The sequence below is a fragment of the Platalea leucorodia genome (assembly GCF_965183815.1).
Source record: "Platalea leucorodia genome assembly, chromosome: 7".
NCBI classification, from domain to species: domain Eukaryota; kingdom Metazoa; phylum Chordata; class Aves; order Pelecaniformes; family Threskiornithidae; genus Platalea; species Platalea leucorodia.
In genome coordinates this window covers 59256775-59272385 of record NC_138829.1, presented here as the reverse complement: position 1 = coordinate 59272385, position 15611 = coordinate 59256775, and the positions used below count along the sequence as shown (strand labels likewise).

The following is a 15611-nucleotide window of genomic DNA, read 5'->3' as shown; positions in this document are numbered from 1 at the left end:
TATATCTGGATCTCAGCATTTCCCTTCCATTCTTCCTTTAAAACTGCTTTGCAATCTGCTGGTGCTACTTACCAGAAGCACCCAGTTGTAGGCTGATAGTGTTAACATGGATTTGACAGTCAGCTGATAGCCTGTAAGTCTCAGCAAGATGACGTGGGAGATTAGAGAATTTAGAGAATTTAGAGAATTTAGAGAATGCAAAAAAAAAAACTTTGAGAAAGTTTACCAATATGTAGAGATCATCTGAGTGTTGAGAGTGGGCAAACAGGAATGTTAGAGAAAGTCATAGTATGAGAAAAGGCCTTTGGCAGCATTTTATACAAATAAAGACAGACATTATTAAAAAGAAAGCAATGGGTCTTGGTTCCTGGAGTGGCATGGAAAGCCTGCCTTGAACCTCCTTGTGGAAGGCAGAGTTAAGACTGTTATTGTATGTAATATTTCAAATCATGAAGTCACTAATGCAATTCATCCCAACTTCAGTCTTGGTATCTTTAATAGATGTCTAGTTTTATTTACTACTTTTAGGAGGAAGAACAGGTACACTGAAGAAAGAAGAGGGCTGTCCCAGAACTCATTCTTTCCTGTTGCAGAGAAAAGAAATTATTTCCTTTCAGAAGAATTGATCTATGCAGTAAAGTGGTCACGTATTTATTTTGTCACTTGGATTAAGTTTCTATAACAGGGCTATGCTTATAAGGATGTAAGTTCCTGGCATTTTTCCAGTTATCAATATTGAAATATTAGTGATCAAGCATTTACTGAACGCCATTCCTCAAATGCAGGGTCTACACAGCATCTTGTTGCATTCATAGAATTCATTTGTTTGCATTATCTGGCTAACTGGTTCTTTTGTATTGCCAAGGTGATGAACAGATTTGACATTTAGCTGATTACTTCACCAAAATTAAACAGAAAACAGGGCAGCCATCCAAAGTTCCTTTCAGTGTGAAAGCTAATTATAAAAATGCTTTGAGCAGCAATTTCTTTTTGGATGTTAAAGTGCTTTTATTAGATTGTTCCCCTGTCATTTTAAAATTTATTGCTAGACACTTATAAATGGGGTTGCCTGCTGGAGTAGAATTATTTTATTTTATTTTCTATATTTAAGATGGGAGACAAAAGTGTATAGAGCAAATTTTAGGCTGAATTTGTTAGTATTTTACATGATTCTGAATAGAAAGGAGAAAAACTAACTAGTGCTGGCTTTCATGGGTCCAAAATATGTATTTTATCTTTATGCTGAATAAAAACATATATCCACTTCTATTTACAATCCAGCAACTCCCAATTTCCAAAAACAATTACTTAGCAAATAAAAAAAACCAAATATGTAATTTAAAAGTTGAGTACAGCCCTCATATTGTTAGAAGCTTGTATTTTATAGTGTAGATATAAACAATCAGTGGTGATGGAAAAATCTAACCGTGTGCTTGTACCAGCCTTTCATAAGCCATTACTTGTTCTGAAATAGCATAAAACTACTCTAAAGTCATTTTGTCGAGGTCATTGAATAAGAGTTGGCCAACTGAATTTTAACCAGTAAATTTAGAGCTGAAGATTGCTGTATCCTGTTACCAGATCTTTGAAGAAGTTTCTTGTGAAGTATTTTTTTAATGCCTTGGAATATATTTAACTTTTTATACTGACTGTTGGTATTAGCGTCCTTTGGACCCCAGACAAGGTGTGATCTGGGGAGATTTCAAGGTGACAAAGTTGGGGGTTTTTGCATATGATATTGTCTAGCACACTTTGGCTACTAAATCATCTTGTGAGGACATATATTAATTCTTGACACTGAGATCTATTAATATACCTTGAAGCCAAGTGAATTATGTGAATCTGCTGTTTCAAGCTGTAGAATTCTGCCATAACTAGGAGGAAATATTTTGGTGTAGGTAGATTAATGTTGAAAGCTTGTCAAGAAAAAGTTTAATGTTGAAAATTTATTCTTCCTCTTCTTGCCAGTACTTGAGCTTCTATACTAAATCCCATTTGTAATCTGAGGAAAAATAGAGATATAATTTCTTTTGTATTTATCTATGTTATTAGAGTTCCAATGATATAGTCTATTGCCTATTAAAAAGTGCATCCCAATGAATGATCTTCCAGAGGGTAATTTTTGCTCCCATCAATCTGAGAGCTTTTCTTGTAAAATACAGTAACTGTCAGTGCTTATCAAATAATTTAATTCATGCCCATTTCAGGATAAGTAATTAAGATAACTCAACATTCTGTATTAATAAATAACAAAAACATGAATAAGAGATTTGCTAAATACCCTTTGTGGAGATAATGGATAGGACTTAACGTGCATGTTCTGAGGAAGCTTTGAACAGACAGAGAATGCAGTCTGAACAACAGACCTAAGAAAGAGTCTTGGTGAGTGTACAACACAAATGTGGGTTTTTTTTTTGTTTGACTGTTAAAGTATATTTCAGTGCTAAACCTTCATAACTCCTCTTTGTATCTATAAAGCGTCTAAGCAAAATATAAGGCAATTGACCCCACATTTCTTCTGAACTTCAAATAAATAAATAAATAAGGCCAGTTTTTAGAACAGTTACTCAGTGAAATTTCTAAAAGCTCTGATCATTGGCTGTGGCAATTAGCACTTGCTTGTCAGAGCTTATTTTTGGATTAATGTTTAACTTGAGACGTCTGTCAGACAAGACTTGTTTGTTTGACCAAAATCAGTTCACCAGAAGCATTAATGGAGAAGGAAATGCAAGACTTTCTGCTGATCAACAAAGTTTTATGCTGAACTCATTTGTATTTGCTAAACTGAAACTTCTTATGTCATAAATGCCACCAGGTTTAAGTCATTTTTGAAAATAAACCGAGTCGTTTCATCACAGCCAAGAGAACTGTAAACCCATCTTTGGTTGCAAAAGTATTTCCTGGAGTATTTCCAAGCGATACCTGTTGTTTTTCCATAGGTTGATGGGATACTGTGCCTGGCTGACATTCTTACTGATAACACCCATTCTGAAGCTACTCATGCAGAAGCAGCAGCAGTTATTGCACAGATCACATCTCCACATCTCACATTCACTCAGCATCTCAGCAGCTTTCTGGAAAATATGGAAGAAATTGTAACAGCACTTGTCAGTAAGTTCTTTATGGGACTTCCGAGTCTTTCCAGTTAAAATGACAGGTTGGGGTAGGACTTTCTTTCATTAGAAATATTCCCTAAATAATGTTTGCCATTCTTTCCTTAACATATAAAAGAACTTAGTCCTTTTTAATTCTGAATCAGGGTATTCTGCAATTACATAATATTTTTTACTCCAGTCCATATTTGAATAGACTTTATGCATATTTGTCAAAATAATATCTGTGTGAAATTCTACCATTAAAGCCACAAAGTATCCTCTTTTCCCATGTTTTGTCTGTAAAAGAGCGGTTTCTAATAGTTGCTAACCTTTATGCCTGTTGTATTTGCTAAACTTGCTAGAACTCAAGCTCACCACTGCATCTACATTTGTAGGATACTTCAGAGGAAAAGTACAGTATAGTATAATCTATGGGCATTGTTACAAGAAAATAAAAGATGTCTTTCTTGTCTAGGCCTCTGATCTATGGTAAAATGAGGCAAAGGTAACAGCAAGCTTTCCCTTAACCTGGGTCAGTGAGGACACCTCAGAAAAAGAAGATGATATTTCTCATGACTTCTAAAGAGAAGAATCTCTTATTTCTGGCACTGTGCTTCATCCCCCTGAAATACCAGAAGCTTTCAGTCAAGCATTCTCTTCCTCTCTCTGATCTGGAAATTCAGAATTTCCCAGAGCTTCATGTCAGAAAATACAGTTTGGGTCATCTAGTTTGACTTCTCATGTATAATAGATCAATATGTCTGGATATTTCTTTGCTGAGCCCAATGGTTACAGTTAAACTACAGCACTTCAATTTTCATGCATGGTTTGTTGTTGTTGTTTTTTGTTTTTGTTTTTTGTTTTTTGTTTTTTTTTTTTAAAAAGAACAAGAAAAGAGTATAGCAGTGCCAGTTCTTGAGGATTCTGCAGTGGCTGAGAATTATCTGAGATGTATTTAGGCATTTTTGATATGCCCAAACAGAACCAGTGCTGCAGAAATCATGGAAACAATTTATTCCTGACAACCAGACTGTCCAGCAACCAATATTGAAGGTTCTGCCCTGAACCTGTCTGAATCCAGTGCATGGAATTAACCTGTGATGAGCTTGATTCTGCTGTAGCTAGACTGCTAGCAGCATCTGACCTGACTTATTTGAGATGATTTTCCAGATTATTACAGTGTATCACAGTCAAGGGACAATCTGAACAGCCTATCCAGAAGATATTAGCAGGTGGAGCATTTCCCCGATTGTCACTGTTTAAGTTCCACAGGAATTTTAGTAGTACATACTCTGCCCAAGAAATCTGAGCATTAAAAATAGAACATGTATAACTTTGGAAGAGCCCTTTCAGTAATGACACACCAGTTTCCTTGTAATATTTATAACTCAGTAATTGAATTACTGTAATATGTTTAATTTTTAAACCATGTTGAAATCCAATTGCCAGGTGATTCAGAACTTAGTTAAAATACATGTGTGCAAGGAATTGAAAGAGAGCGGTGTCTTCAGCACTTCTTACTGAAGCTGGAAAATATGCAGGATGATCTTTGACCATTGAGAAATAGGTTTAGAGATAGGCAACATGTATACGTATCTTGTTCTAAAGAATAGGGTATATAGCAGAATTATTCTCTTATGGATCAGTTACCGTTAGGCTTCTGCTTACTGTATTTAATTTTATTTAGTTATATCAAGCTTTATGTTGAACAACATTCAATGGAATATTCCCTGTAGAATGGTATACTAGGTAGACCATCTCATTAATTAGATGAATGTTAGAAACACTTGATGTCTAGGTTCATATTTACCTTTCCCTGCTTCTGTGGTTCAAATGAAAGTGCCAAATGTTAATATCACTTATAAAGCACCCTAACAATGTGACATATTATATAATTGACAAAATTAAGATTATTTTCTTTGTTTTGTTTTTTATCTTGATAATTATGAACTTGCTCTTAGATACTAAGATTACTAATGCAAGTTGCAGATAGAATCATAGAATCATGGAATCATTTTGGTTGGAAAAAACCTTTGGTATCACCAAGCCCAATCGTTAACTTAGCACTGCCAAGTCCACCACTAAACCATGTCCCCAAGCACCAAGATGCTTACATTGCTTTGAAACACCTAACCACGTTTGGTTTTGGTTTTTTTTTTTGCAATGAAGGAATGACTTTTATTCAACTTATTTTCTGCATTCCTAGAACTGTGCCAAGAAGCCTCGTCTGGTGAAGTTTTCCTGCTGGCTTCAGCAGCTCTTGCCAATATTACTTTCTTTGATACCATGGCTTGTGAAATATTGCTCCAGTTAAATGGAATGAAGATTCTTCTAGCAGCATGTTCAGACAAACACATAGTGGATACTCCATATTCCCGGGATCAGGTGAGCAGTTTCTCAGCAAGATGCTGTCTGAGCACATTTGTGTAAAAGTCAACAGTTTTCAGCTCTAAGTCTGTTTTGACATAGTCAAATCTAGGTTCCTTTCATGTCTTCTGTTCTTGGTTCTTTTCAAGATATGTCTCTTTCTTTATCTGCTTCTGTTTGTTTTTATTATGAGCATTATGAAATAGGAGAGCTTTTCATGTGATTTTGAAAAAAAAAAAAAAAAAAAAGCAAAGTTCCATTGTTGTGGTTTAACCCCAGCCAGCAACTAAGCACCACGCAGCTGCTCACTCCGCCCACAGTGGGACGGAGGAGAGAATCAGAAGGGTAAAAGTGAGAAAACTCATGGATTGAGATAAAGACAGTTCAACAGGTAAAGCAAAAGCTGTGCATGCAAGCAAAGCAAAACAAGGAATTCATTCACTACTTCCCATTGGCAGGCAGGTGTTCAGCCATCTCTGGGAAAGCAGGGCTCCATCACGCGTAACAGTTACTTGGGAAGACCCACGTCATCACTCCAAATGTCCCCCAGCTTTATATGCTGAGCATGACGTCATATGGTATGGAATATTCCTTTGGTCAGTTGGGGTCAGCTGTCCCGGCTGTGTCCCCTCCCAACTTCTTGTGCACCCCCAGCCTACTCGCTGGTGGGGTGGTATGAGAGGCAGAAAAGGCCTTGACTCTCTGTAAGCACTGCTCAGCAGTAGCTAAAACATCCCTGTGTTATCAACACTCTTTCCAGCACAAATCCAAAACATAGACCCATACTAGCTACTATAAAGAAAATTAACTCTATCCCAGCCAAAACCAGCACATCCATATTTCTAAGGTACTAGAAATTTTTGTTTTCACCATGAAGATGGCCAAACAGTGACACAGAGGCCCAGAGAGGCTGTGGAATCTCCATCTTCAGAGGTATTCAAAACTTGACTGGATAGAGCTTTGAGGCAAATAACGTATATATGGAGACTGCAGCCTAAATATACAATTGTCAGTTCAAAGGTGAATTAGCTCCAAAAGCTGAATAAGGATCTGATCCTCAGCCCGCTGACGTCGGTGGACTTTGGATCAAGTCCTAACTGCGTGGCAGATGGTTTGCAAGTTTTATTGGCAAATACCACTGATGTACTTTTGCATTTCCCTTTCTTTTTCATCATTTTTTTTTAGTAAAGAGATGCAGAAAATTAAAGGTTTGTGCTAATGCACAGATGAAGTCAGAGGGAATTCTTTTGTTCCTCTTAGGTACTGCCATGCAATGGAGTGCTGCAGAGGCACTGCTTATTTGGCATCTCAGTGATGAATTTCACCTCAGCAGAGTAACAAGTATGAGGCTTGAGGGCTTCAGTAGCTATTACTAAGGGATGGAGGTTGCTAGTCAGCTCTGTTAACCTACCACTGTTTATGAGACATTGCGAATATAACTAAAGGTCTGTAATTCAGGCCTCACAACCCCATCCTCTTCCCAGCTCTGAAGTAGCCAAAAGATGATTTATGGTAGACTTGGGATCTGCACTGCCACAGAAAACTCTGTGTACCCTTCAACAGGAGCCAGGCCATGGAAATCAAGGCACAAGGGAACTTAGAAACTGATTATTGGTGTTCTAGAGGCATTACTAGGGCTGGTTTAGCTTATATTAAGAGCACTCAGTAGTTTTCCAGCTCAGGAGTGTTTATGAAAAGATGGAGCTAAGTCATAATTACTATATTGCTCTTTGACCAAAGTGAAGGACATCAGCTCTGGTGTTTGACATGGCTGTACACTATTATTACATATGTACAATTCTTCATGGTTTTTTTTTTTTTATTCCTCCTGTATGCTCTCATAGTTTTGATTACCTTATTTATTTATGCCCTCATCTTAATTCTGCTGTCAGCTGTGAGTTTGCAGTTTGCTCTGTGGGTAGCATAGCAAGCCCCTTCTTTGTATAAGGAAGGCAGACATTTAAAGAAATAGGTATGACTTTTTTAGGTAACAGACTAGTTCCAGGCCTTTTGCAGCTTGCAGGACATCTCATTAGCTAGAGCAACAGAGAACTGAATGGCTTCCTTCCAAGAATTGAGGAGATTTCATCCCCAATAACCCCTTACATTCCTTCTTGGAATGAAAAACCAGATCAGAAAGGTGAGATGTTTTCTGTGGTGTGCTGCAGTAAGTTTCTGAGCTGACTTGTTGTTAGTTCTGCAGCAATGGGGACTAAAAAATCCTGCCTTGTGTTGTTCTGTTACTGAGTATCTGATGCTCAGGTGGAATCTAAGTGCTGCTCATCTTGTCTTTAAGAGCTGTCAGTGTTGCTAGTCAAGCAGTTTAGGTAATGCAACAGGGTAATGCAACAGCCTTAAGAGAAGTCTTCCTTTGAATTCCTGAACAAGTGTGTGTTTGAGTAGATTGCTCACCTTTCAAAAGGGTACTTCTTTCAGTGTTACATTTGGGGGTGGGAGGGTGTCTGCCAATTATGACAGTTTTATGGAATATTTTGCTTTTTAATTTGCTCTGTGCCTGGTTGCTGCAATGAGGAAAACACAGTCAGCTAGAGAGAAAAACACTACAATACTATATTTTATAAGGGTATTCTAAATTGCCATTTTAGCTTTTGACATATATACTTTAATTCCTTTTAGGTACGTAATACAGTTACTGAGTTTTCCCATTATATATATTATTATGTCCCAGTCAGTAGACATTTGCCTAAGGACATGTAGATTAAAGTTGTGTAGGTTTGGAAATTTTTTGTTTCAAGGTTTTATTTTGGAATATGCAACCACTGTGGAATACATTTTTATGGACTAATGTCCATTCTGAATGATCAAGTCATCCTGGCCAGTAAAATAGATGAATTAAAATTAAGCTATACTAAATGTTGAAACAATTAAAGAAAGTAAGACTAAGATTTGTAGCAAATAGGACAAAATGTGGTCTAATCATCATAAAATGTTACGAAAGAGCCCCTAAAACTTAAATGTCCTGTTTTTGATAGAGCTTTAATTTAAGTAACACAGTCATCCTATAGAAAACTACCCAGTATTTCTAAATACATCGCTACTTTAGCATTACTGCTGATTTAAGAAAATTGTAATTTGCTAAAATAGACTGAAGCACGCTCACTGTAAGCCAAAAATGGGAGAAAGATGGCTGAAATGCAAGAAAGGAACAGTGAGTTTTGTTTTCATTTATGCCATTTTATCTCATCTTAGGACAGTATGTCCTTCTATACAACCTTTCTAAGGACAGCTAGCACTGATTAGTTATTACCCTCGATGATGGTATAAATAAATAACGTTCTGCTCAGGAGTTGGATGTTGGATGCATTATGTGTTGCCTACAGAAAGTATTTTTCTGCTCAAGGATGTCTAAAAGTGTTCTGTCTTTTGACTTCTGAAAAGCTTTTTTGTGCAAATGATAACAAACTTTTCCTGCCTTCACTATCTGCAAACCAACCTCGTTCCTCTTTCATTTCCCAGGCTCTGTTAGATTAGGTCAGGTAAGGAATCTAGAACTGAGTGCTGGACTTAATGATGAACAAGATAATCATTGTCCATTTTATAGAAGCATGTATTGCTTCTGTAACCAGCAGTATTACACTGAGGTCGCTTAGTTTTATAACAAAATACTTTGTATAAAAGTCGTCAGGTCAAGTGATAATTTCCAGATGCCTTAGCCTCTAGTTCTGGGTCAAAACAGATATGAATGTTCCATCTTTTTCTTGCTGCAGATACTTATTTTCTGATTAGCAGGTTTTTTACTTCAATGGAGCATCAAAATATCCTTTCACAAGGGTTCATGCCTAAATTCAGCAGTGTAATGTATGCAGTCAGATGTCTTAATGGAGTATAAGCACTGTCAGAAGAAGGGTTTAGCCAAAACCCTTATCATTCAGAGCCTTCTTTACTTTAACATTGTCTTAGACTCTACATAGAAAAATATGAAATATGTATGTTTGTGCACAGAATGTTTATGTATAATAAAATTTTTCTCTCTGCATTCCCACTTGTCTCTTTAGTGTTGCTAGTATTCTCACCTTACCTGTGAAGTTGTGGAGGTACAGTCTAACAGCTTCTGATCTTCTGTTATTCAGGCAGACAACGAATTAATGTGCAGTGAACACATCAATTTTAAGTGGTTATTTCTAGGTCTAAAATCAGTGAATTATGTTTCAAAAACGTGAGGTGGAGAAAGGCTTTTAAGTTGGAAGGACAAAATGGAAATGGTTGCTGCTTTTTTTTCTGCTAAATTCTTTCCTGTTTTCTTGATGTTTGGGAGATGCTGCAGGCTCTGAAGCTAAGATTTTCTGTCTCATTTAAGATTTGAAACCCTTGATACTATTCTTCTTCTAGGTTCCAGATCCTTTTCTCTGCTCTTCCATTTTTTTCACGGCATTTGTGTTTTCCTTTTGTTGCCTTTTTCCCCCTTTTTTCTCTTACGTGGGAGATTGTAGGGTCAAAAGGAGAGCAGTTAGTTTAGATGTTAGTTTAACATACAGAAGTTTTGATTTTTAAATGTTGCCTAACACTTAGTGAAAGACTTTGAGAGCAGTGTTTTTAATGAGAAGAATATTAACAGGTCTTTAAACTTCTCTTGAAAATCCCTGCCTGGATGCAAGGAACTTGCAGTGCTACTTCTCAATCTGAGTTTCTTGAATGCTGGGTAATTTATTACTCCTTGCCGACTGCTTTTTGTTTCTGTTTGTTGTCGTGAAGACTGTGGGATTCCTGACTCCATTCCCTTAAACTGCTGTCCAGATTTTTGCATATGTATGGAAGTCAGTATGGGCTAACAAGAACAGGGAGCCTGAAGCAGAGATTGAGCAGTGCAGCCCATGTTAGGTGCCTGTCTTCCTTACATCTAACAAGAAGTATTAGACAAAATAACTGCTGGTCAGGGGGAAGGCACTCGATGAAGGGTCCTCATTTATGCTTTTTAAAGTTCTCTTCTTGGAGCAAAATAAGTATGGAAGGGGGAAGAAGAAATGAGATGAGAAGAAATGCATGTGATACACTGGGACTCAATCACCTATGGCAAGTTACTCGAGCAGCCAGTGACAGGGTTAGGAGCGAAGCTTGGTGGTCTGCCTCTGTCAGGTCTGACTTCAGTAAACCTAAGCTTCCTATCTTCTTGAAATTGTTTTCAAGATCACCTACAAGTAATATTTAACAGTACCAAATGGTTCAACTGCATGCTCACACATCCTTTCTGCAGTTTTTCTTCAGACATACTTCTGTAGATTTACAAACTGTGGGTAAAAATGCAACACAAAGCCTTTACCTAAGAACAACTAGGTCATAAAAGGGTATCTGCACAGTTTTCTTGCATGGGTCTCCGTTAATATCCAGCTCTGACATTAGTATAATGATGACTAGATGTGTGGTTAGACTTGCCTTCCCTCTCAGTGTTCTGGCTGTGAACTGTGGTTGGTAAACTATACAGTAAAATTGTGTGATCCTCTCCAGTATTGACGAGACCACACTGAGAAAACATGTTTTCAACTAATATAGCTAGAAAGAAAGGTGATAAATTACATAATTAAGTTATTTAAAAAAACCTTAAAAAAGTAAGGTTAAACAAGAAACAAGACTGCCAGTAACAGATGCAAAAATGAAAATTAGGCTGAAAGTCACATGACTGAATTTTAACCATGCCATTATATCATTGATATCCTAATTAGTTTTTGTGTAAGACTGTAATTGCTTCCCTGATGTCCTTCCTTTCTTTTTAACTGGTTATCTCTGTCTTTGCATATACATTTGAACAATATAAAAATATAAGTAACAGTATTGACCGGCATTATGTGGTCAATGTTATGAATTGTTACATTTCAGGGGTCCAACACTGACTCTCTCTCTTAAACACTAAATCTTTTTGAGACAAAATGCCTGTTTAGTTACAGTTCTGCCTTTCACATTTAGATTTGATGCAGGATAAGACAATGTGCTCCAACTTGCAAAGCAAGAGGTTCAGTTGGAAGAGTAAAATCTCAGCTCAGTTGAAGAACTCTCCTATTCTTTGCTACCTTAGTGTGGTGAGCTTTTTTATTCCTGGGATCAATTCCTAATATTGCTGCTGCTGCTCTGATTTTGAAGAAGCAATTTAACTTCTCTGCATTTTTGTTTAATCATCTGTAAAGTTGGGCAGACATTGCACTTACGCAGCGTAAAGTCTCTCTAGAGGAAACATGCTATGTCAGCACAATTCATTGCAGTTTTTATTTTCTGCCCTTGCCTGCCAGGTTCACAGTACAATCAGGCTGGTGCTGGGCTGTTTACTGCAGAAACTATAAACAAGAGACTTTGCCGAAGTCTGTACCAATGATAAAGCTGTAAGTCAGAGACGGTTATGTATGCATTCTGCTGCATTTGTCATTTTTTTGTCTTCAGTCCTTCACGAAATGAGATAGCAGATTTCGAATGGCCTCCAAGTTTTGCCACTCATCTTTTTTTCCAAAATCGAATCACTGTCTAGGTGAAGGTTGTAATTTCAGTCTTGGTTCTCAGCAGGTGAGCTCATAAACAGTGTTTCTACAGATTAGAGTTTCTTGTTTCTTTTTCCTCCTCAAGCAGAAAACTATCACCTTCTAGGATAGGCACCAGAAATTACTTCCTGACCACTCTGCTTGAGTTAGCGGCAGTTGAACTAGTTCTCTGCACTTTCTGCCTCCTCTAAAATGGGAGTAATTGTTTCCTCCCACGTACTCAAACCCTGATTCCAATTAGACTAGCTAGACAAGCAAAGTTGATTCCTACAACTGTGCATTGGCTTAGGTCAAATTGTGCTCTGCTCTAGGGAGACGAGATGTCTTAGGTGTCTTCGGTTGATTGAGTCAGTTTCAAAATCTGAGAAGCTTTCTAATACCATGAAGGAAGTCTGAGGGATGATTATTTTTTTTTGACCTGGATTTTCACCTGAAAGAGAGAAAACTGTGGCCTCAGAAGTGAGGGAGGAGACACACTCTAGCTCCATCACTATTTTAGAGTCATATGACTTGGTTTATGGGACATGCCCGTTCACCATGTGACCCATGCAGGGTGCATTTCCTATGTGCTTCTTTAAAACAAAAATTGTGAGAATGTGGTTATTCTGCCTATTCCTTAGAATCTGGTTATTCTGCCTATTAGCTACATTAGTCAGCAATATGAAGTAAAGTAAATAAAAATGTAGTAAAGACATCCTTCATTCTAAAGGGTAAGATTCCTTTAGTTTTGGTCTCTGTTGCTCTGCCTCAGCATTCCAAGATTACAGTTCCCTGATGCAGTCTCAGAGTAGACCTACACTTCGCAAGCAGATCCTGTCTCTAACTGCTGTTATTATTTTATGGGGATGTTTGCCTCTTCCAATCAGGTGACAGAAAGACCTATTGATCTACTTATCTAGGTATATTTGTTTCTCTGTTTTCAGGAAGAAAATTGAATTCCCAACCACAAAAATGGCTATCAGAAGCAATGGGACTTAAGTTTTCTATTTTAAGCAATATAATGTCCCAGAAAAAATTTCTAGAGATTTCTTAGCAAAGTTTTTTCTCCCAATAAATAGTATCCTGAAAGGTTTTTCTACCTAGACTTGATGTAATGCCTGTACTTGACCCCTGCTGTATGTACTCTTTTGCTGTCTCCCTGTGGATTGATCTTTAATTGCGAAGTTCAGATGTTTTTAATTTACATTCAGAAACAAAGACTCCATCTTGCTTCTGATTAGTTGTCAGATGCACCTTTGTTTCTGAAGGTGGGTATCTGGAACTTTGCAGACACACTCTGATTTATCCTTATGTCATTTATTTGAACAAATTACAAAATACTCTTTTAATAGGTAGAAAAATTAATTTTACTTAGCGATGAATCAGCCTTAAAGGAGTAATTAACTAAAAGAATTAGCAATTCTATATTGATCTACTTTGCCACTCAATTAAATTACTTGCTAATTCTCATTTTGAGCTTGTGTCTTTCTATTTATGTTGGGACTGTCCGTAAAAGCTTACTGAACAGTGTGCCTTTATTATCAATAAAGGTATATTAGCGTCACATCTTCCACCTCTCTAGACACCTCCCCTTCCCCCAAGTGAGGTAACTGACCCTCCAATGTAGAAGATATTGCCCCTTTAACAGGCTAAAACGTGTGCTTTCATCTTCCAAATCCTATTGCATCTTTCTTCCTGAGTAGCTGGTTTCACAATAATGAGAAACACTTTTAGATCATCTTAAATCTCCCGTTAAGGGAAAATTATCAAAGAACCCTTCCGTTTCTTTTGTGCTTTTTAGGTTTAAATCTCTTTGTTACCTAAAGCATTTGAGATTTACACTCTCAGTGTATGTATCTTAGTTCATAACAAAGCATTTTCACCTAGTTTTCACTTTTGCAACAAAAGGTGCCGTACCTTTCTGCACTGGTTAACGAACATTAGTCACCATTAGTTGTTTAGAAGTAAAAGCATTATTGTACTGTTAGTGATTACTTTTTTTTAGTAAGAGAATTTCCAAGCTGACTGTTGTTCTTCAAGAGGTTTTGAACAAAACTATTTTAAAGGTTCTTAATTAACCATAGTTTCTCAAATTTAAATCACTCTTGACAACTGAAATTCCTATGGTTCAGTGCAAAGCAGATTACAGAACTGAAAAAGAGCATTCATCATTCATCAATTCTGGCTGGGTGAGTGGAAGGAAACTATATGGAACTAAAAACACTTCAAATTATAAAAATAGATTTTTTTTACTAGAGTAACCAATAAGATCAACACTGCCAATTTCATAATAATAGATGATATTGTCACTACAGAGAGGTATCTGTGTTTACTATCTGTTTACTTATTTTGCCTATAGAAATAGAGATATTTAGTTAGGTTCTAGATTAATTTCCAGGGCAGCTGCGAGACTAGCAACATGATGCTGGACCAACATTTGAAAAATATGAAATATTTCTATTATTTTAAAGTTTATTTATTAAAAAAGGAAATTTTCCATGGATCTAAAGGGGATTCCCCTCCCTCTCAAATATCCCTGCTTATTTAGTTCACCAACAAATCATTTAAAGGTGAACTTTCAAACTTATTGTTTGGGTACGGTTTTTTAAGCTCTGAAAGCTAACTCCTTAGTCTCGTGAAAAATCTTACTAGTCCCAGTGGAATTATCTGCATGTTAATATTTTGATAAGTTGGTGCCTCTTCAAAAGGTGCTAAAACATGAGCTGGTCTGAGAATTCTCTTCCTGGCATTTTGTGTTTTACTGTGTCTCACTACTACATGGTTTAGGTGTGTAGTGCATAGCACATATTATCAGGTAGGTGGTGAATGCAGGGATAAACCCCAGAGGCCTGTTCCTCTGGTTGTTTTTAGTAGTGTAAATCATGTGACACTGACTTGAATAATTCAGCTTTCATCTGGTGGCAAACAAATGTATTAGTTCATTATTTGTTGATTAAGTCTATTTTTCTGTGGTGTTCATTACTACAGTGGTTTTAGGGCTGCTAGTTCCCGCAGAGAAAGCTGCAGCCACCAGGTTTATCAGAGTCCTGCTGTAGAGAAGCACCTGCAATTTTTGATGGATCTGGATAACAGAGATCAGAGCGTGGACTAGCCTGGGGTAGTCTATTGGAGAGCTCTGCTAGAATACAGATATTGGAGATGCATGGATCATGATCTAGCTCCAGAACAGATCTGCCTAGCAGACATACAGGTGCTGAGGCAGGGAATTATGCTGGATGGGATCAGTTCTTGCAGCATAAGGTTTCTAAGGCAGCCCACTATAATCCTGCATTAGGTTTGGCAATAGAATGTGAGACCAGATGTTTCATTAAAAAATTCCACATATGATGAAGCAACTTCTTTTTTTTCCTCAGGAAAATCTCTGACAGTCTTTGCTTAATCTGCACATCTGCAGATCCCACATATGAAGGTATCACTAGGGTACGGGAATTTGTGCGCGGCTTCAGCACAGACTTCCTGCATGGTATGATAGCACTGGCTGATGATCAGAGCTCATGTGTCCTGTATTCAGGATATCTTCTTTGTTATACTTTGAGCTGACTACAAGTTCATTGCATAGCTTAGGAATCCAGAAAAATTGCAAGAATCATAAATTGTCTCAGGTGCTAGGGCTTTATAATCTTGGAGTGTAATCTTTTACAAGAAATGTCTTGAACAATTAATGAAA

At 37.2% G+C, this 15611-nt stretch overlaps 1 protein-coding gene across 1 annotated transcript in view; it reads left to right on the top strand.

Annotated features, from left to right (window-relative positions):
* INSC (INSC spindle orientation adaptor protein) overlaps positions 1 to 15611 on the top strand; it is a gene marked incomplete at its 3' end in the record, with an annotated part of 100222 nt that overhangs the window by 76796 nt on the left and 7815 nt on the right. The window contains exons 7-8 of the mRNA XM_082318775.1: positions 2940 to 3111; positions 5302 to 5480. Coding sequence (XP_082174901.1) covers positions 2940 to 3111; positions 5302 to 5480 — 351 coding nt within the window. The remainder of the gene's footprint in view (positions 1 to 2939; positions 3112 to 5301; positions 5481 to 15611) is intronic.